General features: G+C 38.0%; 2 protein-coding genes across 3 annotated transcripts; one reads left to right on the plus strand and one right to left on the minus strand.

Annotated features, from left to right (window-relative positions):
* Positions 1 to 1509: 1509 nt before the first annotated feature.
* On the minus strand, positions 1510 to 11675 carry LOC133463551 (uncharacterized). Its single transcript, XM_061745147.1, has 17 exons — positions 11549 to 11675; positions 11070 to 11393; positions 10623 to 10973; positions 9402 to 9495; positions 9086 to 9174; positions 8955 to 8989; positions 8606 to 8662; positions 8452 to 8517; positions 8305 to 8323; positions 4056 to 4160; positions 3562 to 3882; positions 3179 to 3460; positions 3034 to 3088; positions 2822 to 2916; positions 2321 to 2355; positions 2067 to 2123; positions 1510 to 1964 (listed from the first exon to the last, which is right to left on the minus strand). The coding sequence occupies exons 1-17, from the start codon at positions 11631 to 11633 to the stop codon at positions 1911 to 1913; spliced, it is 2124 nt and encodes a 707-aa protein (XP_061601131.1). The 5' UTR covers positions 11634 to 11675; the 3' UTR covers positions 1510 to 1910.
* Positions 11676 to 13392: 1717 nt separating this feature from the next.
* Positions 13393 to 21010, plus strand: polh (polymerase (DNA directed), eta). Of its 2 annotated transcripts, none has more exons than XM_061744908.1 (10): positions 13393 to 13619; positions 16539 to 16673; positions 16813 to 17057; positions 17177 to 17352; positions 17435 to 17538; positions 17647 to 17766; positions 18717 to 18840; positions 19059 to 19124; positions 19235 to 19407; positions 19502 to 21010. In XM_061744908.1, the coding sequence occupies exons 1-10, from the start codon at positions 13483 to 13485 to the stop codon at positions 20463 to 20465; spliced, it is 2244 nt and encodes a 747-aa protein (XP_061600892.1). In that variant the 5' UTR covers positions 13393 to 13482; the 3' UTR covers positions 20466 to 21010. The 2 variants fall into 2 exon arrangements, with proteins under 2 accessions (XP_061600892.1, XP_061600893.1); XM_061744909.1 differs by having other exon boundaries at positions 13518 to 13619; positions 16547 to 16673.
* The last annotated feature ends 467 nt before the right edge of the window (positions 21011 to 21477 follow it).

Here is a 21477-nt window from a genome sequence, read left to right on the forward strand (position 1 = left end):
AGGTTAACTGCACTGCAGGGCAGGAAGGATCTCCTGTAACAGTGTGTTGCAGCAGATCTGACCACACCTCTGACTGAAGACACTGTCGACTGTTGAAATCCTCAATAACAACATGCTCCAGTGCTCCTCCTATGCATTTATCAATTTTAAACCGTATCCACATATTTAAAACCATTACGAAAGCCCTTTGGTGATACCAGATTCAGTGAAGCTCTCTGCCTGTGGTTTAACCCCTCTGAACTCCTTATCAACATCTTTGAACCTGTTGCACTTTAAGTTTAAATGTCATTGCTTTGTCACTCTGTTGAGGAAGTGACTGTGGTTCTTTTGTTTCAAGGAAAGTGAGAGCAGAATGAACACCCACAAAGTTGGTCATCAGTTTTATTTTTTTTTGTTTTTGTTGTTAGTTTTTTGTTTGGAAGTACAAGTACCTCTTCTCCTGCCTGCTCGCTCTCCACCTGCTGAACCTTTATTTTGATCTCATCTATGGTCTGAGTTTGCTCTTGGGTCCGTTGCTTGCTGAATTATGACACCTTTAAGGAGGACATGTTAGCGGTATTGAGGAGATCCTGAAAGTAATCCCTCCACTGTCCAAATACATCCTCACCTGAGGTCAACAGTATCCTACCCCGACTACGCACAGCGTGATGAAGTCATGAGCCGCAGGATGATTTGCCAAAATCTTCTCAGTAGCTCGATAGCTAGAACCCACTTCCTGACCCAAAAGCGTAGCAAAACTCTGCTCCTGTCCACCCTGGGGAGAACCCTACCATAGGGCTCTGAGCCAGGGGCTTTAAGTAAGCCCCCTCCAGCCCAATGCCTCTCACCAATGATAAATCAAGAGGGGAACAAGGTGCAGCGGTAACACACTGCATCCGACCCACATGGCCCTTCCTGTTTTTCCAGTTGTTTATTGTCCAATATTGGTGAGCCTGTGTGAACTGTAACCTCAATTTCCTGTTCCTAGCGGATGTGCTGTGGCACATCAGCTTAATGTGTTGCCAGTTCAGAGATGGTATTCGGAATACCCTAGTGGCTACTTGAGTTACTGTTATCATCCTCTTCTGACCTCTGATATAAAAAAAAACATTTTCATCCAGGCAACTACTACTCCCTAGGTATTTACTTTTTTCGGACCATTCTCTGTAAACCCTAGAGATGGTAGAGAACAGTGTCTGAAATACTCAGACCAGCCCATGTGACATCACCAACCATGTTAAATACCCTTTCTCTCCCTTGTTGATGCTCAGTTTGAATCTCACCAAGTCATGATGTCTACATACTTACAAGCATTCAGTTGCTGCTATGTGATTGGCTGATAAGTTATTTCTTCTGGGTACTTCACTTTCAGATTTATTTATATGACACCAAATCATGACATATGTCATCTCAAGGAGCATGTTACTTGTGACCGGTTACTTGGTAACATAAACTGAAAGAATGCAAAACTATACTCATTATGCTATGCAAATATACATTCAAATCATGACAATACAAGGCCTCCTTTTTTTCGCTTTATTTTCAAGCCTCTGATAAAACTAAAAGTCATTATTTTAGAGACAAAGGAGCAACAAAGACAAATGTTGGATACACACAATGACTTCACAGCCTCAGTATACCCAAAATGTGTGTCACTGCTTCTAAGTAATACAGGAAAATTAAGAAACATGTTTCAAACACAGAATTAGCCCAGCCGCAAAGCAGGCAAAAAGATAAGAAGACCTTCAAAACAAAAGAACATTTGGCAAAACTCACACATTAAGCAAAAGGTCCAGTACAAAAATAAAAATATGAAAATATAATATTCTAAATCAAATCAAATCAAGCTTTGTTGTCATTTTGCTGTACATACAACAGTGCAGGCAAGATGAGAGGGAGTTTCTCCAGGATGTCCAGGATATTTAAATGTTTTATCGATGTTCAGCCAATGTGCTGTACAAAACATTCTCTTCTTTTGCTTCACGCTGTTGAAAGAGAAGTAAACATGACTTTTAGAAAAAAGAGGAATACAAAGACATTAAATTAAAAAAAACTATAAGTACTAATATTCAATATGATAGTGTTACCTGAACTGACTGTTTCCCCTTGCAGTTAACATCAGAGTAAATTACGTCCTCTTCGGTCTGTGAACGCAAACAATATTTCTGAGAATTGTGCTAAACTTTACATATACATACAAAGAAAAAAAAGTACACAAACAATCTTATACATCAACATAGCTTGCAGATCATGTTCATCAGCAAGATAACATATTTCAATATAACATCTACAATCTGCAGTTCAACTGCACATTTTTAAGGATAAAAAGGTCTCAACTTACAGACTTTGTAGATGTTGATTCTGCTTTGCTTTTTTCTAGTAAAATAAATGTTACATGAGAAAATTGACTTAAAATAAGACAGAAATATATTTTTTTGGAATGTGCAAAGCTACATCTGTCCAACCACAATAATTGCTGCTTAAAGAAGGAGAGGAAAAAGGAAAAAAAAGAAGCTAAAATTGTTACTTTTTATGGGCTTCAAACTCCTTTTTTGCATTTTTCAAGGTGTACATATCTACTGTTTTCTATTCAAATGAAGGCATGACTACATTTACAGAGAATTGTGACAAATGTAATGTTACAAAACAACAAAATATTCAGAAATCAAAGTTACAAAGTGTCAAACTATGGACTCTCACTTCTGGGAATTGTGTTTAAGTCCACATTAAACAGATATTGTCAGAGTTTTACCATTGCTTCCAAAACATTAAAGGTTAAACATTTAAAATCAAACGTTAAATATTATTAAGTTCATGAAAGTGAACATTAAATTCAACTTACTGAATCTCAATATGAGAAAGATGAATGAAGTCACAATCACAATGAAGACCAACAAACTCAAGGGGATGATGAGGCTCTTTAGGTCGAAAGGACCTCTGGAATGTAAATTTAGAACATGCAAGTTATGTTTTATCACATTAACACTACCTTAAAATGAGAGATTGATATGAGCAAACATCAAGCACAATCGTGTTTATGCAATGACTTCCTACCTGTTCTCTTTATTTGTTACTGCTGTAGCTGTGGACTTTGTATTGTCATCTGTGGCTGTGGTAAAAAAAACAAACATGAAGAGATATTACAACCATAAGAAATATTTTATTAAGTGATATACAAACAGAATCTGTAATCACTTACTAGTGGTTCTCTCAATAACATTCAATTGCACAGGCATCTGAAACTCTCCGTTGGAGCAGAAATACCAGCCACTGTTCTCTTGCTTCAGTCCACTCACGGTCACAGTAAAGACATTAGGGACGCTGTCATCGATGGTTGTTGTTTCTGTTGACTTTGTCACACATTCACCACCCAGCCTGCACCATTTCATTTCTCCAGAGTTTCTGTAGCTGCAGTTGATGTTTATATTTTCTCCAATAAATCCTGTAACGTTCTGACGATGCACATAAAGACTGGGTTCACCTTAATGAGAAACAAACATTTTTTGTCAGGCTTCAGCCTTGAATCTCATTAGCTGTTAAAATAAAATGTAAAGAAGAATTAAACTGAAGTTTGTTACTTACCTTTTGTGACTAACAGCTTAAAGTATTCCCCACCGTCAGGCCCGCCGTCGATTTCCACAGCACACCAGAATTTAGCGTCATCTTCTGACAGATTCTTTATAGTCACAGTGAATGTTGTTTGGTCTTTGACATCATTGATTAAAAACTTTCCTGAACTCTGTGGTTGGTTTGTTTTAGTTGCATATTTGCAGAAGTTCCAATTGTATCCAGCACATAAGTATTTGACATTTTTTCTGTATTGTGGGTTGTACTGACAGGGAATATTGACAGAAGCTCCAGCCCTCACTGGCACTTTACTGAGTGTAGTTATGCTGTGAGTTACTGTAGAAAGAACACAAAGGGAGACAAAACATGAAACAGAACACTGACGATGTGCAGAGTACAGTAAGCTTTAAAAAGGGCTTTTTTTAACATCATCTTTACATTTATGAAATTGATGACATTTATAGATAGATGGTTAAAATGAAACAAAACTGTTTACATAGTCCGCTTACCTGTTATTCCAGTAAGGATCAGAAGAACGCTGAGACGAACCGCCATATCGATGACTGAGCAGGAACAACAAGAACTAGTGCAACACCACACTGGCTTGCAAGTTCCTGAATTGTTTTTTTTTTCTTCTTTTTTTTTGTAATTCTTACAAAGACTGTTGCTGAATATAGATTATCTTATGAATAAGCAAAATACAGGAGTTCAAACATAAACACACACACACACACACACACACACACACACACACACACACACACACACACACACACACACACACACACACACACACACACACACACACACACACACACACACACACACACACACATAAAGTTACATGTCATGAAATGATTGTAAATAAAAAGAGGAATAAAAATGAATGTAACATTGACCCTGCTGCCCCATCCTTAATCCCCAGTCAACTGCCAGGTTTATCCACAGTTTTGTCATTTCTTGCCTGGAGTACTGCAACCCCTTCACTATGGTCTCACATATCCCTACAAAGCTGGTACAGAATTCAGTTTTCAGCATCATCACTAGAACCTCCATCCACCCTATCCACATCCACCCTATCCTGCAGCAGCTCCACTGGCTTCTGGTTCAATTCCATATCATATTCAAAACTCTCCTCTCAAGGCCTTTCACACAGTCAGAGCTTTCAGCTGCTCTGCTTGGCTCTGGAAGTCACTACCACCGGAGTGAAAACATATCAATTCAGTTCCACTCTTTAAATCCATACTCAAAACCTTCTAAGAGTGTTTTCTCTCTCTGATTACAATTTCATACACGAATTTTAACCTGTTCTCACTTGATTACTTATCATGGTTTTATTTTTTGTTTTGCACTTTCCGTACAGAGCAGTATGGTGTCCTTACAATGTATTAATATTGTTATTATTATCATTATTCAGTTTTATTTTTCCAAAGGGAATAAGCGGTTATAGACAATGGATGGATAGTGAACATATTGGTTGAAGGTTACTTAAGATTGAGTTGGCAGGTAAGAGAAGAAGTGGAAGAGAAGGTTAAAGGAGATTAATAGATGCCATGACAGAGGTTTTGTACTCAGTCAGCGTGACAGAGGAAGGTGCAGAAAACTGTGTGAGAAAAATCAAAACCATAAGCCAAAGTAGATCACATGCTATATAGATCATGACAGTCCTTTCATCAGTAACAAGCATAAAAACTGTCAGAAACACTCTTGATAGAAAGTAAATCTACACGCTCCAGCAAAGGTTTTCATTGCTGCCATCTACTGATCAATAAAGTGAGGTAACTCTTTTAAAAATCATTTATAATTGTTATCCAGTGAAAATATGAATGACATATACAGTAAATAAGTTTGGATTCCAAATATACATTTTGCGAAATAAAGAAAGAAAATGTATCTATATATTTAAAATAGATATATATTTAAAATATATATATATATATATATATATATATATATATATATATATATATATATATATATATATATATATATATATATATATATATATAAAATGTTTTGTACAATTAAAGAAAGACAACCATTCGTTTGAATCAGGTGTATTGGTGCGAGGAGAAATCTAAAACATGGTTGAGAAATACTGCTCAATCCCATCAATCATCAAAACAAAGCAGCCTTTAACTTCTCCGCCACAACTCAGATGATTTATTCTTTTCAATATGTGGATCGAGTTGTGAATCAGTGAACAGCAGGGCATCATTCCACTGTGGGTTTATCGCTGTGACCATGCCACAGTGAGGAAACTGGAGTAGATTTACACAGTTTAATTTGTTTACTGAATGTCACTTTAAAATGGGAACTGTTTGATCTAGTTTACGCTTCCAGCAGCAACTCTAAGTCATGCCCTCACTATAAGATTATCGTTAAACAAAACTGAAATACAATGTGGTGTACAGCGTGGTAGATCATGTCTATTAATAAAGGAGTATTGGACGACATGTTGAAATCTCACCGTCTGTAGCTCTGCAAGAGCCTTCCTGCACGTGCACCGAGTTTACAGGTCTACTTTCATTCCTCCGCCTCACATATGTACAAATGCCCCCCTTCGCACAAACGTGGCCCGCGTTGGAAGATGAGGCCCTACGCACAGCGCGTATTCTGCATTTACGGAGTATTACACAGCATTTAATGTCATTGTCTCCATTCACATTGTAAAAGCAAAGCTTCTGGAAAATGTTAAATTCTACACAAAATGTATTTGTACTTATTCAGTCGTTAGAGTGCATGGTATTTAGAAACACAAAATACAACAGCAAACTCATAATGTTGAACAACTAAGCCCTTGTTTGCAGGAAGAATGATAAAAAGTCAGTTAGTGGCATCCTCAATCCCATATAGGTGTTGTCAGAAATGATAGCATTAAAAAAATGGTTAAGGCTTTACTGTCACTACGTTTTCAGTGTTGTAGACTCAGCAATGATAAATTGATGTAAATTCATTAATGACATGATAAAAGATGAATTATCTTGAGTTTTTACATCTTCTATTTCTTACATCTCATTTGTTTAATTATTCTTAACTGATGTTTTTCTGTCATTAGTTACTGCTTTTAAACTCTTACTTTTTAATGCATTTAAAAAATATATTTTTATGTAAATCACTTTGAATTCTCTTGTACATACTCTTGTTTGAACTGTGTTATTTGTCAGGGTTTTGACACCTCCCCCCAGTTTGTGACTTTCAGTTTCTGTCTTGCCCCGCCTGTGTCCCATCTGCCCTGATTGTGTCTGCACCTGTGTCTCGTCATGTCTCGTTATCCCTTCAGTATATCTTGTCTTGTCATTCCTTGGTTCCCTGTCGGTCCGTACTGGTTCTTCCTCCATATCTCCTCGTTGTTTTTCCTCATCCTGGTTTTTTGTTGATCCTGGTCTGCAGCGCTTTGTTTTTACCTTTTGTTGGAATAAATCCTTTGTTTTTTTGAGAACTCCTGCCTCTGGCCTCCCTCTCTCTCCTGCTTTTGGGTCCTAGCAAACCGAACCCCAACATTATTGAAATGGTATCATCTAGTACACACACTCTGTGGTCTGTCTATGTAAATATGGTGTATGTTCTTGTCCTTGAGTCCCTGTCCTTTGTTGTTGTTGATTCTTGTTGTCTGTGGGTGCAGCATGGGTTAAAGCCCAACCCGGATTTCCCACACATGGGACAATAAAGTGTATTAATTTAACTTAATCTTAACATAAATTGTGCTATACCAACAAACTGGCCTCTCAATGTCCTGCATTTGGTCCATTTGGAATCATAACATAAACAACATATCCCTCTAGAAGATTATCTGAATTTTTGAACTGTTTCTTTGACAAAGTTGAGCCCCCCCTCCCCGCCCCACCCCCCAACTCTGTAAATAAAGCTCTGCATTAGCTTTCGGGATATCTTCTCTTTTTGTTAGATTTGGATACGTGCACTGTTGAGAGCATCCTGACCAGCTGCATCACTGTGTGATACCGCGAGCACCTGCAGAGAGTGGTGAAGCGTGGTGGAGCATCTACGACCTTCCCCACCCCTGGCACAGATTATTCACACTTCCACCCTCAGGCTTGATATGCAGAAGTACGAAATGCAGGACCTGCTAGACTCTTTCTTCCCCTCTGCTATCAGACTCCTAGACACGTGGCAGGGGTTTATAGTCTTGGACTACCTCCCTCAACTGTACTTTGTTTACTATTTTAGTTTGCAAATATAAAATTGCACACCCATTCACTGACTATTGCCCACACAGCGATTTTGCCTTCTAATTTAGTTTAGTTGAAGCTCTGTTCTTAATTTCCTATCTGTATATTTATATTTCTGCTAAGTTTATATTCCATTCCAGACCTTGGTTGTTGAGGTAAAAAATAACTGAGTCTTGGTCCATGAAACCCATTTTAAAAACATTTTCTGAATACATTTTCTTTTCTTTTTCTTTTCTGCGAGTATCCAACAATTAAAACTGCTATTTTGCTCATTAAAGCGACACTACGTAACACATTTAGTATATGACTACAATGATACGCATTGTATCATGTACTGTATTCCATGGCCAAAAAAATATGGTTCAGGAATTTAGAATATGGATTCGTCACACCATTTACAAAGCAGTTTTATTTATTTCGTATTTGGTAATTAGCATGAATCAGCTGTTTGTATTTTTTCTTTGACGAGAGTAATGTAAGGTACAATACTCTTCCTATCATTTTAATGCAAGCTCATCCCATTTCTCCCATCAGGGATCATTACATTTCAGAGTGCTGTAGATCACACTTTCTTCTGGTGTTGCAGTCTAGGAAGTAAAAACAAAAACAGAGACAAGATAAGTAAGAGTTTGAAGTAATCATTACAGGGAGATTTGTGGCGCTGACATGTAAGAAACACATTTTCAAACCCGTATGAATTTTAAATGAGTCACACCTCTTCCTGGACATTATCGTTTATTATGATGATGCTTCGTTTCCCATTTTCTGTGGGGAGTTGGTCCTGCCGGATGACATATAAAGTTAAACTGATACAGTTTTGGGGGCAGTAATGTCAGTAACAACATGCAGAGCTTTGTCTGAGCCCTTACATGTTGATTATGAAGAATTGTAGAGTAGAGCACATCAGGATCAAAAGTGTTTAAATCCTGCGAGTGAGAATTGAAAAGACAGGCATCATTGTTATTCATCTCATTTAAATGCACATTGCATATTGTTATTTTGACCTTATAAACCAAGCTTTAAAGAAAGAAATCTATTTCATGTATAGATTTAATTACTGTTTTTACTTTAAATCTTTTTTGGTCACTAAAATGTATGAGCTATGGTCATAGATTCACCTTAACTCCAAGAACCAATTACACCAAACCAAGCAATAAAATGACATGGTAGTATAAACGTTGGCCAAACAATGATAGGAAACAAATGTTTGAATCTTACCTCAGCAGCACTGCACACTTTGCGTTTTGCTTTATCTGAAAAAATAATTACAGAAGGCAAAAAAGGTATTTCAAATCCATCCAAAAGTTTATCATAATACTTTTTTAAATGGTGTTTCTCCACTGACGTACTGCGTCTTATCCTCCATATGAAAAGAGCACCAAGAACAATCAGCAGCTGTACAAGCAGGGTGATGGTGACAATCATCACCTTAGGGACACTTCAAGATAAGGCATCAGTTCAGTTAAATTTGGCTTACACAAGAGCATATGATTCACTTTTCTGCATTCAACGCTACCCCACATTTCCAAATATGAAATCAGCAAATGTAACTAAATTTTGATAGGTTGCAGAGAATTTGAAAGGGGAATTATAAGCAGAGTCCATAAAGAGTCAGGCCTGAACACAGTTGAATTTGTTGTAAGTGAATATAAGTAAAGCGCTGACCTCCTGTGTTCATCTTTCAGGCTCTCACCACCTGCTTCCTTTGTTGTGGGGTTGGTGGGCTGTACTGTGCTTGTTTCAATGGTCCCTGCGAAACCTGCTCATGTAACAAGTCATGTTAATTCAAGGACAACATCTAACGGATTGTTACACTGGAATTCACATGAAAATTCTTCATTTTTGCAAGATTTATTATGTCAGCGCTTTATTTACATTAATTGAGTCACAAAGAACTGATATAACAGCATGGGCAGGGTGTTACTGCAGGAAGTCATTGTAAAGCACAACAATATGGAGCTACATTGACACATCACTTAATTAATCTATTTATCAGGACTCCCTGGCAGAAGAGATATTGTATCTCAATGGGACTTTCCTGGATAAATAAAGGATAAATAAAAAAAATAAAACATTTAGACAAAATAAGCCTCACATTTTTTCTTTTTTTTTTTTAAGAGTTGAAGAAATGGAACGAATGTGCCTCAAACCAGAAACGAAAAACAGTATGCATGCAGACTCTCCAACAGCCAAGCTATTTGATGATATTAGACTGTATCACTGCCCTTGTAAAAGTTCTGATACACCTGTGTGTTAGAAGCATAAATCCAGAAACACACACTGAAATTTGAGAGTTCTTTTCTAAGAAAATCCATTCATTGTTTTAATGAAACATGCTAAAAAACAACAAAAATAACATTTTGCACACATGGTTGGGGAAAAACAAGGTGTGGGTACTGAATTGACAGGCCTGCCATACTGATCCTTTGCACAACGGAGAATGTGTAGAGAATTTTGAAATTAGAAAAAAAATTAAATGATGATCCTAAACTTTAGCACATTTTGAGTTATGTATGGAGGAAGAAAGTGACAATTTAACACATGACACATTCAATCACTTAGCATTCTCAATACCAGAAACACTTATTAAGTGTTGAGAAAGTTTTTGGTGCAGTTTGATTTCACAACTTTTATTGGAATGTGTTATAACCCTGAAAAGCAAACTGGGATGGATATAAATGAATTAAACGAGGTTCACAAGAAACAAATAAACATGAAATATGTTTAATTCCTGGTGCATGCAAAGAAATAGTCATGGTAGGCTTTTTTCTTTTTTGGCTTGGTGTTTTTTTTTTATTATTTATTATACGGTTCCAACTTTTTCTGATTTTGGATTGCAAGAAGCTTAAATATGAAAAAAGAAAATGAGTTGTAGTTGAGTCTTACTTGTTGGGTTGGACGTCAGAGTAGTTGTTGTAGTAGTTGATGTGGTTGTTGTCGAGGTTGATACATGATGAACAGTTATAAGCACTGGCATCTGCAGGTTTCCATTGTCACACCAATACCAGCCACTGCTTTCTCTCCTCAAATCACTCATTGTCACACTGAAGGCACCGGGAAGGGTTGTGTTTATTTTCACAGGTGTTCCATCGATTGATCCGGTTGGGTTTTCTACACAGGTGCTGCCCAGCCTGCACCACTGCGCTATTTTTGAGTCTTTACTCTCACATGTAACTGTGGCACTTCCTCTTTCAAATGCGGTTAATTTTTGTTCAGTTGTATACAGACTTGACGGACCTTGAACAAAGAATTATTAAGAGTTTAATTGGGTTATTTGAAATGTATGAGACCATCTCTAGAGGAGATTTTTTTATAATGTTTAAAGGATCTTACTTGAATTGACTGACAGCTGAAAATGTTGATGATCATTAATGTTTCCACTCTTCACAGCACAAAAGAAATAGGTATCCTCCTTGGTCAGATTATGTATAGTCACAGTGAAAACTCCTTGGTTTTTGTCATCAGAGATGAAAAATTTTCCAGACGTCGCTTCTGTTTCAGATGTTTTTCTGACTGTAGAGCAACTCAACCACCAATACCCTACACACAAGTACTTCACATTGTCTCTGTATCTCTGCTTGTAGAGACACGGGATGGAGATGGATCCTCCAAACTTGACCGACACTTTGCTCACTGTTTTGATTTCACAGTGAATCCCTGACAAAGCAATAGCAGATCATTAATTTTTAGTGATGCCTTCCCGTGCTCTGTCCATATCACTGTCACCTATAGATGAATACGGTATACTACTACACATGATATTATTAATGATTAACTTTCATATTATTTTACTCAAAGCTTGGGTGACTTACCTATGAGTCCAGAAAGTAAAAGCTGAAAAACATATGGAAATGCCATGCTGGCATGAATCATGTCGGTAAATGAGTCAGATCGCATGCAAGAGGGAGATTTTGCTCGGGCAACTGTCACTTCCTCATTTTGAAGTTCTTCTTCAGTTATGCCGTACGTCAACCTGTTGTTCATTGCATGTCTGTCATGTCTTTTCATCACTCCCAGAAACTTACTGTCAACAGTAATGCAGTTTTATTTAATGTAGTCGTGATGTGGTTAAACATTAGGTAAAACTGTCCAAAACACTTCTATCACCAGACTGAATGGCACGTGTCAGTATTGTCCTAAAGAAAAAAACATGCGCAACAGATTCAGAATAGTGGTTTTTCACTGGGTCCTCTTTTATCTCTTCTAAATAGTGTAAATTGCCATCCTTCAAGCAGACTTACTATGTCTGTTACGTTGACTTATTTTTTTCCAAAGTCATAGTATGAGATGTATGAGATGCTTTTGTAAGATCCTAGTGTTCGTTTGTCTGGTGCACCATAAAAAAACCAGGGAAAAGAATCAAAGTTAATACAAGCTTTTATTATATCATGCACAATTTTTGTTTTCCAGCCGGAGGTACACTTCTCTCAAACCACATAGGCAGGAGAGAAATGCACACTTTGGTCATCGATCCAGCCCTTTTTATACAGAAAAGGGAGGTATTCTTTAAGTTATAGGTGCGGATGTTGAACCTCATCTGTTAAAACATCTGTGGTTAAAGAAACCTAAACACGTCACACTTTAAGCCACATATATCCTGCCGATTATTTCTTACTTGAGATGTTAACTAAGCAGATACCTAGGATCACTAAAACTTTGAGAAAAACCAGATGTGGCTATCAGTTTTAAAACATCTGTTTCTCTTCTTTGTCTTCACCTAAAGACACCATCCTTTAAAGCAGACATTATTATGTCTGTTATGTTGACATATTTTTTTTCCAAAGTCATAGTATGAGATGTATGAGATGCTTTGCTTAAAATACCACAGTGATACAGCATCCCTGTTATCTATACAACTGTGACCATAGCAACCAGTTTTAGAGGGTAAGGCGTTAAAACGTGCTAATCTGTAACAATCGCATTGCAACACAAAAAGCAACAAAATGCAAAAATCATAAAAACAGAATGAAGTGTTCTACAAAAAAAAGCCCAGTTACTCACCCGACACTCTCAGAAAGGAACTGTAGCCTTCATGATTATGTTAATTAATTAAAAAGTGAAGAATGAATAATTGACTGAGGTAAATTTAATTGAATTTTCATTTTTAAACCCTAAAGGCAAATAATATTGTTTCACAATAATTGAGTATATCTAAGAAAAATAAGAAATGTAATGTAAATGACTTGAACACAGAGGAGTGAGATAGCAAAGGAGCATTATCATCCTTAACTCATTTGTTTTTTACGTTTTTAATCTGTATTAATGCTGTTGCTTGTTGATCACTTTTGTTGAGCATGGTAGACATTACACCAGGGCAACTGAAACTCTCATTTGCTTAAATCAAGGTAGAAAACCTTTTTATTTACTTCAGCATTTCAGTAATCTAGCACATTGCAGTACAATCTTTATTTCTTGCATCTCATTTGTATTTTTTTTTTAACCCATATCTGTCTGTATTTAATTCTGCTTTTAAACGCTTTTGCTTTTAAATGTATTTTTAAAATATTTTTTTTATTTGTATTTTTTATGTAATGCACACTGAATTGTTTTTCACGTGAGATCTTTAGATGTCCGAGCCGCCGTGAACGCGGCATCAAACTTCGCTGTCGATTATTGATGACGTTATTATGTAAATATCATTTTCTGCGCGAATTACGAAGCGATGAAGGCGGCTTCACTTCGGCAAAGAGAATCAAAATATCAATTTAGCTGCGAATATACTGTCCCGCATCTTTAATCGTCAGTAATGGAGTACGGGAAGGAGAGAGTGGTGGCGTTGGTCGACATGGACTGTTTCTACGTGCAGGTGGAGCAGCGGCTCAACCCGGCCCTTGAGAAAACTCCCTGCGTGGTGGCGCAGTACAAGACCTGGAAGGGGGGCGGGTGAGCTCCATGGATGTATTATAAAACTCTATTATAAAATTATGTGTGAGCTCCCACACAGAGAGACAGGTTTATGATCAATGCAACTTAAACACAAACTACTAACCCTATTGGATACCGGTGTCGTGCCAAAAAGTGATTGCCTGCCAGAATCTGATTTCTCCCTGAAAATGTGTCTTTTTACCTGCCAAAAATTGATTGAAGGATTGAAGGTATGTGGTTTCATAACAACCGGAAGTTATGCAAACATTTTTTTTACTTTTTTTTCTTTTCTTTATTGAAATATAGATACAAACAAATAAGGTACATAAAAGTCATATCAGAATTACAAACTTTTGCCTTGGGTTGAGCAACATCAGTATTACAAATATACACTGAGAATCTAATTATTGTACAACATAAAATAAAAATTAAATAAAAAAATAAAAAATAACTCACAAGGGCAATCTCATAATAAATCATATCTTTCAAGTAGGGCTGGGCGATATGGACCAAAAGTCATGTCTCGATATTTTCTAGCTGAATGGCGATAGGCCTACTCGATATATATCGATATTTTTTCTATTTTTTCTTTTTTCCCCCAAAGCATTATAGCATAGCATCTCTGTTAGCTTCATTTCTTTCTGAGGCAAACCCTTAAAAAAGCAGTCAGTTTTAATACAAGGCCTCGTACCAAATGTCACACAGGTTCCTTTATTAACAGAGGTCTGCACAATATCAAAATGTATAAAACAAATGAAATAAAAATAAACTGCCTGCATACAATAAAAATGCTTCTTGAATAAAATAAAACAAATATCCCTTTCCTGCATAACAATTAAATTAAAATACACTGTGCAATTAGTACAATGTAGACAGTAACAGGCAGACTTTTCCACTGAGGTTGACAGTTGTGCAAATAACAAAACATTTGTGTAAATCTCAAATAAAACATTCAAGTCAATTTGTCACAAAATAAGCTATATACATTTTTTTTTTTTTTTTTAATAATCGATATAAACGATATTGTCTCGTACCATATCGCGTTTTAGAATATATCGATATATATTAAAATCTCGATATATCGCCCAGCCCTACTTTCAAGTAAATAAAATAGTTTAAGGGCTTTATTTTCTTTAACAAGACTCAAGGACTTACTCAAGAGCTTTAGCTCATTTCTCCAATGGGTCAAACATGGTTTGGTCTTAAAATATCTACATTTGTGAATGAAGAACTTTCCCAATAACACCAAATTATTAAGGACAAAGTCCAAATTCTTGTCTTCAACAAAAACCCCATATTGTCTTCACTGTTAAATGTAGCTCCATGTCCTTGGACTGTAGCAGCTCTGTATCTCACTCCAGAAATATTGCACTGAATCACAATGAAAGAAAAGATGTTGCAAAGTTTCAAGTTCCCTTTCACAAAAAACACAATTATTCAATTCAAAATTAAATTTTAATCTCAAAAACTCGTTTGTTGGGTAAATTTCATTTAAAATTTTGAAGTTTACCTCTTATTTTTGGTGGAAGTGGAAATGAAATATAATTTTTTCTTATTTTCCTAATCCTTTCCACTTCAAATTCCTTGAGGATATACCATCTTTTACAAACATCTGTACCTGCTTTTACTCATGGGTGCCACCTAATTTGCCTTTTTTTTTTTTTAAAGTTTTATTATTTCAAAGACTTTAAACCCCTCACAGACTAAGCTGTGGCAGGACGTCACGAAACTGACATTTACTAGATTGTATAAGCAGATTTATTTGTTTCTCTGTCAAAAAAAAGACAACAAACAAACAAAAAAAATGTTTTGTATTGCCCATGCCCACAGCTTGCACCTGTTTAGTTGCATTGATCATTTGAATTGCTGCCTCTGTGTCTTGAACTCACCCGCCCTTATTTTTCACGGATAAATCCCTTGGATTTGCAACCCTAATACCCAAAAAGTTGGGATGCTGTGTAAAATGTAAATTGAAACTTAGTGCAAATCTCATAAACCCATACTTGGTACATAATAGGCAGGAGAAAACGTGTCCAATGCTGAAAGTCATATCCCTCCCTCCTCCAGAACTCCAGGAACTGATCTCCTCATTTCCCAGATGTATTAATTATGGACTGTTATTAAAGGAAGAGATGACACAGTGTGGTAGACATCACCATGTTTTAACTTTTCTGTCACATCTCCTGCCCATCACATTCAAAATTCCCCTTCGTTTTCCTTTAGATCAGTGATTCCCAACTGGTGGGTCGGGACCCAGAAGTGGGTCACAGACCCGTTTACAGTGGGCCCCGGGCCCTGTGCCTTTAGATGATGGTAAAGTTCTCAGGTAAACCTAGATAATTTTCAGCCTTTTTGGATATACTTCCCTATTTTTTCATGTATTTGCAGGAAAACACCAGCTGAGTCTGTTAAAAGTGGCTGTTGAGATATTTTGATTGTCACACCAGCTTCCTGTTTGAAGCTTGACTGAATGACTTCACGACTTCACTCCTACTGCATTTGTGCATTTAATTAGTGGATGCTCAGCTAAAGCCATATATTTTGGGAAATATTTTTCAGTTGCACTTTTTTATTTCACGTTTGTATGTGAAAACACTGTTATTTCTCTACAATCTGAGGCTTAAGCTACACTAGCTTTTCAATGAATTTGAGAACAAGAAATTTGTCTTTGATTTGGATCCCGGCTTGTGATGAAGGAGGGATGGAGGGCCTTGAAGCCGGACCAGTTGAGAACCTCTGCTTTAGATGGTACATTTCTCCTGTTGGTAACTGGTTTCCTTTGCTCTATTGTGAATACAATCTGGTTTTGAGATTTGCAGGACATTGCATTTAGTTTTTCTTTACATTTTACACAGCGTCCCAGCTTTTTTTGGAATCAGGGTAGCATTTTAAAATGTTCATTTTTATTGCATGCTTGAAATAATTATTCTGTGTTAGTATCATAGCTGTGAGCTACGAGGCAAGGGCCCATGGTGTAACCAGGAACATGTGGGTGGAGGATGCAAAAAAGCTGTGTCCAGATCTGCAGGTGGCACGGGTGCGCGAATCTCACGGCAAGGCAGACCTGACCCAGTAAGTGCCATTAATGTATGCTCCCAAATCACCATTATTTAAATGAATGTATTTATTTTTTGGATGGACAAGAGGTTAAGTCACCTGTTTTGATACTTCTATCAGGATCAGTCATAATAACCCACACTCCCTTTTCTAGTTACCGGGACGCCAGCGTGGAAGTGATTGAAGTGATGTCTCGCTTTGCTGTGATTGAGAGGGCCAGCATTGATGAGGCCTACATGGACTTGACCGCTGGAGTCCAGCAGCGGCTGAAAGCCATGACTGACAAAGAAATTGACGCTTGCCTCCTCAAGGCCACCTACATCCAAGGGTACCCTCAAATTGGACTTGAATCGTCCTCTGAAGATGGCGTACTTACAGAGGACTCTGTCTTGGATAAAGGTAGGATATAAACACATTTCTACTGATCAGCTACTGAATTAACTGTTCTCACAAAGTTGCACCTATCAAAACTGCCCAACCTATGGATGAGTTTATCATAATATGATTTTTTTCTTTAGAGGAGCAGAGGTCCAGAGGTCTCCAGCAGTGGCTGACGTCCTTACCTCCTTCATCAGGTGAGCAGAACTCTGCAGACTTGCAGCTAACTGTGGGAGCGATCATTGTGGAGGAAATGAGGGCAGCTGTGGAAAAACACACAGGTTTCCAGTGTTCAGCAGGAATATCACATAATAAGGTACAACAAATTTCCTCGTGATTCCTATGTGAAAGTAGTACTTATCTTTGCAGCAGTCATAATTTACCGTCCACTTTTCAAGGTGTTGGCCAAGCTAGCCTGCGGTCTGAACAAACCCAACAGACAAACTGTCCTGCCTTTGGACTCCGTGGCAGAACTTTTCAATTCGCTGCCCATCGGCAAGATGTGCGTTTTTAAAGTTTTTATCCTTGTCTTACTGACTTTAATTCCTCACAAATACGGTAACTAATCACTAATAAAGTCCTGTTCTCTGGTATTGTTCTTCCAACACAGTCGAAACCTGGGGGGGAAGCTGGGAGCTTCAATTACAGAAGCTCTGGGAGTCGAGAACATGGGAGACCTCACTCGCTTCTCTAAGGCACAACTAGGGCAGCACTTTGGAGAAAAAACAGGGTAAGAGCGTTATAAAAGTGTGAAAAGATGACAACTAGAACAAAAAAATCTGCATGAAGGAAAATTTCAGTATTTTTTCAGCCTAATTTGTCAACACTGTATTAGTATTAAAAGGAAATAACACTAGAATCACCTCAGTACTGATACTACTTCTAATTGTATCTTTTTTAAAGTTTATGTCCAACAAACTTCAGAAATACATCTTTCAGGCTGGAGTCCCTGGCTCCCTTCGATATGTCTCATCATTTAACAGATTGAACCTCTCATTCATGATCCCTGGTTTGAATAAATGTGACTAAATAATCCACCATTCAGTGTAACCCTTAATGCTTCTAGAAAGTCAAACTTTGCAAAAATCTGAGTCTGCAGATGAACATGCCAGTGATTCACTCAGCCTCTACATCAGGTCCAGTAAATGTTTGTTTTATGGCAGTGCCAGGTACCTCATTTATTTATCCAAGTCCAATCCTTATTTTAATCCAGGTATCAAGCAAATCTGCATCATAATTAGATGTTGAAGGGCCGGTAGTTGTGTGATCAGTCTTGTGAGAAACACCTCAAATATGTTAAATCATTTTAGTAATTTAGTGGAGAATTTCATTCTAGTTTGGCCACAGCTGCGACACCCATCCTCATACAACCAATGTCAAAATTATTCCATCAGGTAAAAATTTAGACCCCAGAAGACTTCATTCTTAATTTTAATGAAATTTGCTTTACTGTCTCAAACAACGTTGTAATTCTGAGTGAACCCGACTGTCTTCTTAGAGCCATTATATCATCTTCCTGGTCATACTTTTGAACTCTCAGCCTGCACGACGTCTAGTACTCGCATAAAAAAGACTGAACAAAAATATTCCCCAACAAGGATTGTTCTGTCTGATGGAAGAACATCTGAAATAAACCAGATTTTAAATTGTGAATATGTTTTTTACGTCTCTGCTTTGCAGCCAGTGGTTGCATGACTTGTGTCGGGGGATTGATTTTGAAGCTGTTAAACCCAGACAGCTGCCCAAGTCCATCGGCTGTAGTAAAAACTTCCCTGGGAAGACATCGCTGGCTACTAAAGAGCAGGTATGGATCATCTTTCCCGTATTAAACCAACATGTTTAAAGTATTACTCCATGTTCCTTTACTTATTTTTATGTTTCATATTATCTGAAACGTTTAGTCCTTGAGACGTGAAAGAAACACGATAGTAACACTCAAAGAATATGGAATATTAAACATATTATTTGAATCCTCTGTCATTTGTGAGACTGTTCTTACGCTGACATTAAACTTCTCTGCAGGTCCAGTACTGGCTTAATCAACTGGCCCTGGAGTTGGAGGAGAGGCTGACCAAAGACAAGGAAACGGTGAGAGAAAGTGTTGTTTTTTTTTCTTTTTGCAGCAGTGGTCTTTTCCTGATGGTGTCACAATGATGACATTACTGCGTTACTTCACATCTGTTTTCTCGCTCTTGCAGAATGGCAGAGTGGCTAAGCAGCTAACAGTCGGGGTGCGTCAGCTCGGTGACAAGAGGCCGAGCAGCTTCTCTCGGTGCTGTGCGTTGGTGCGCTATGAGGCGACCAAAATATCCAGCGACAGCTTTGCCATTATCAAGAGCCTCAACACAGCAGGAAACCACCAGGCTGCCTGGTAATTAAAGGGCAACAAGTCAATGGGATGTTGATAGTGATGCTTGAAGAAATGCAGTCTGATTTAAACCCTCTGTTGTGCATCATCTCCCCAGGACGCCACCTCTCTCCCTGCTCCATCTGTCAGCCAGCAAATTTAGCGATGCCCCCTCAGCTGGGGGCATCGCTGGCTTTCTTTCAAGTGACGTGGCTTCAACTCAGAGTTCTTTCTCCAGCACTCAGCCAACCTCTAAACTGAAAAATGAATCCACATGCAATCAACCTGGCAGCATTCAGTCTTTCTTTCAAAAGGCAGCTGAGAAACAAAAACAGGTTAGGAAGAATGGAGAGGAGGAAGAGGATGGTACAGGTGCCAAAGAGGTCCCCCTACTGGTCAAACTTGATGAAGAATCTGCCACTGATGGTCAGACGGAGACGGAAACCTGCCCCTCTGTATCTTCATCTACAAGGTTGTCTCATTCTAAAATCAGCTCGGCCAGCCCAAACTCGGGCATCTCCTCTTTCTTCCAGAAGAAAACCTTTGAAAGAAGCTCCCAGGTCTCTGTCTCCTCTCCAAACAAGATGGACTCGGGACAAAAACCAGGAGTTATAGACAAAGAGGACACTGATTCTATTAAATCATGTACGCAGTCAAAAAACGGCTCAACGTTTACATCTCATCAGTCACCTGACAAAGAGTTAAGGGAAGAAGCAGAGACTGCTCCAGGACCGACTCACTTTCCTCCCAGTGTGATCAGAGAAGACATATTGAGCTGTGAACGCTGTGGTGAAGAGGTGCTGGTCTGGGAAATGCCTGAACATAATGACTATCACTTTGCTTTGGACCTCCAGAAATCCCTCTCTTCATCCACAGCTTCAACAACCCTGTCTTGCTCCTCCTCCGTGATCTCCTCTCCCCCCAGCACATCCCTGACTCCTCTCAGAGCAAGAGCAGGGGGCACAGCCCAGTCCTCGCAGGGCAAGACCAAACCCAGAGGACACACGGGACCTGCGCCAAAGAGACCCCGCTCCCAGGGAGGAAGTACAGGGACTCTGGATTCCTTTTTCAAGAAGACCTAAAGTTTTAGAGCAACAGTGCATTTGCTGATGACATTTAAAATAATAGTAGCATAAAAAAATTGGATTTGATATATACATAATAAAGACAAAGTGATATATTCTTTAATGTTTTCTAATAATGAAAAGCCATATTAGCAGAATACAGTAGCACTATTTTTAAATGACCATTTGCTGTGTACACATTAAAGAATGTATTCACTGAATTTGGTTTTAATCATAAGTTTAAAAAGACAATAGTTTTAAGGACTTATTTAGTAAACCCATACATATTAAATGATTTTCCGGCATAGCAGTGACATTGAGCTGCAGTATTGCCATCTACCAGCAGATGTCAGTAGTCAATTGATCGAGCAACAATCCCTCTTGGTCGTTTACATAAAGGTTTTTTGTTTGTGTTTTTAAATTAAATATATCATAGTATGTTTTTGTATTTACAACACTTTTCAATTAAAATGGAACAGAGATATGACAAAACACTTTTTATTTAAAAGCACTTTCGTGTTTATGGTAGTTAGGCCGCTTATCAGACAAGCACAGCAACCGTCAACACGATATCGGGCTGCTGCCGCAGATACACTGAAACTGTAAAGGCTGATTTATGGTTCTGCGTTAAATCGACGCAGAGCCAACGGCGTAGGGTACGCGGCGACGCGCACCGTACCGGCGCGTCGCCGCGTACCTTACGCCATAGGCTCTGCGTTGGTGTAACACGGAACCATAAATCAGCCTTAAGAACCCACAAGCCTGTTATCACGAAGATGCACTAACTTGTTATTGAAATATCGGACTGATATATTGAAAAAGAATGGATATATTTAGTGCAACTAGATATATCAAGCATCAATATTTTGCTACCTTACAATACTTTCGATTGTCGTTAGGATTAAATACTAGTCCCATTCCCAGTACTGGTAACTACCCTGGAGCGCATGCAAAACTAAACAAATAGGGTAGAAGAGAACTCCATGACTTCAAAAAGTGAATGTAAAAACAATAGTTTGAATGGCAAAGC

The sequence above is a fragment of the Cololabis saira genome, chromosome 17 (assembly GCF_033807715.1).
Source record: "Cololabis saira isolate AMF1-May2022 chromosome 17, fColSai1.1, whole genome shotgun sequence".
Taxonomy (NCBI): Eukaryota; Metazoa; Chordata; class Actinopteri; order Beloniformes; family Belonidae; genus Cololabis; species Cololabis saira.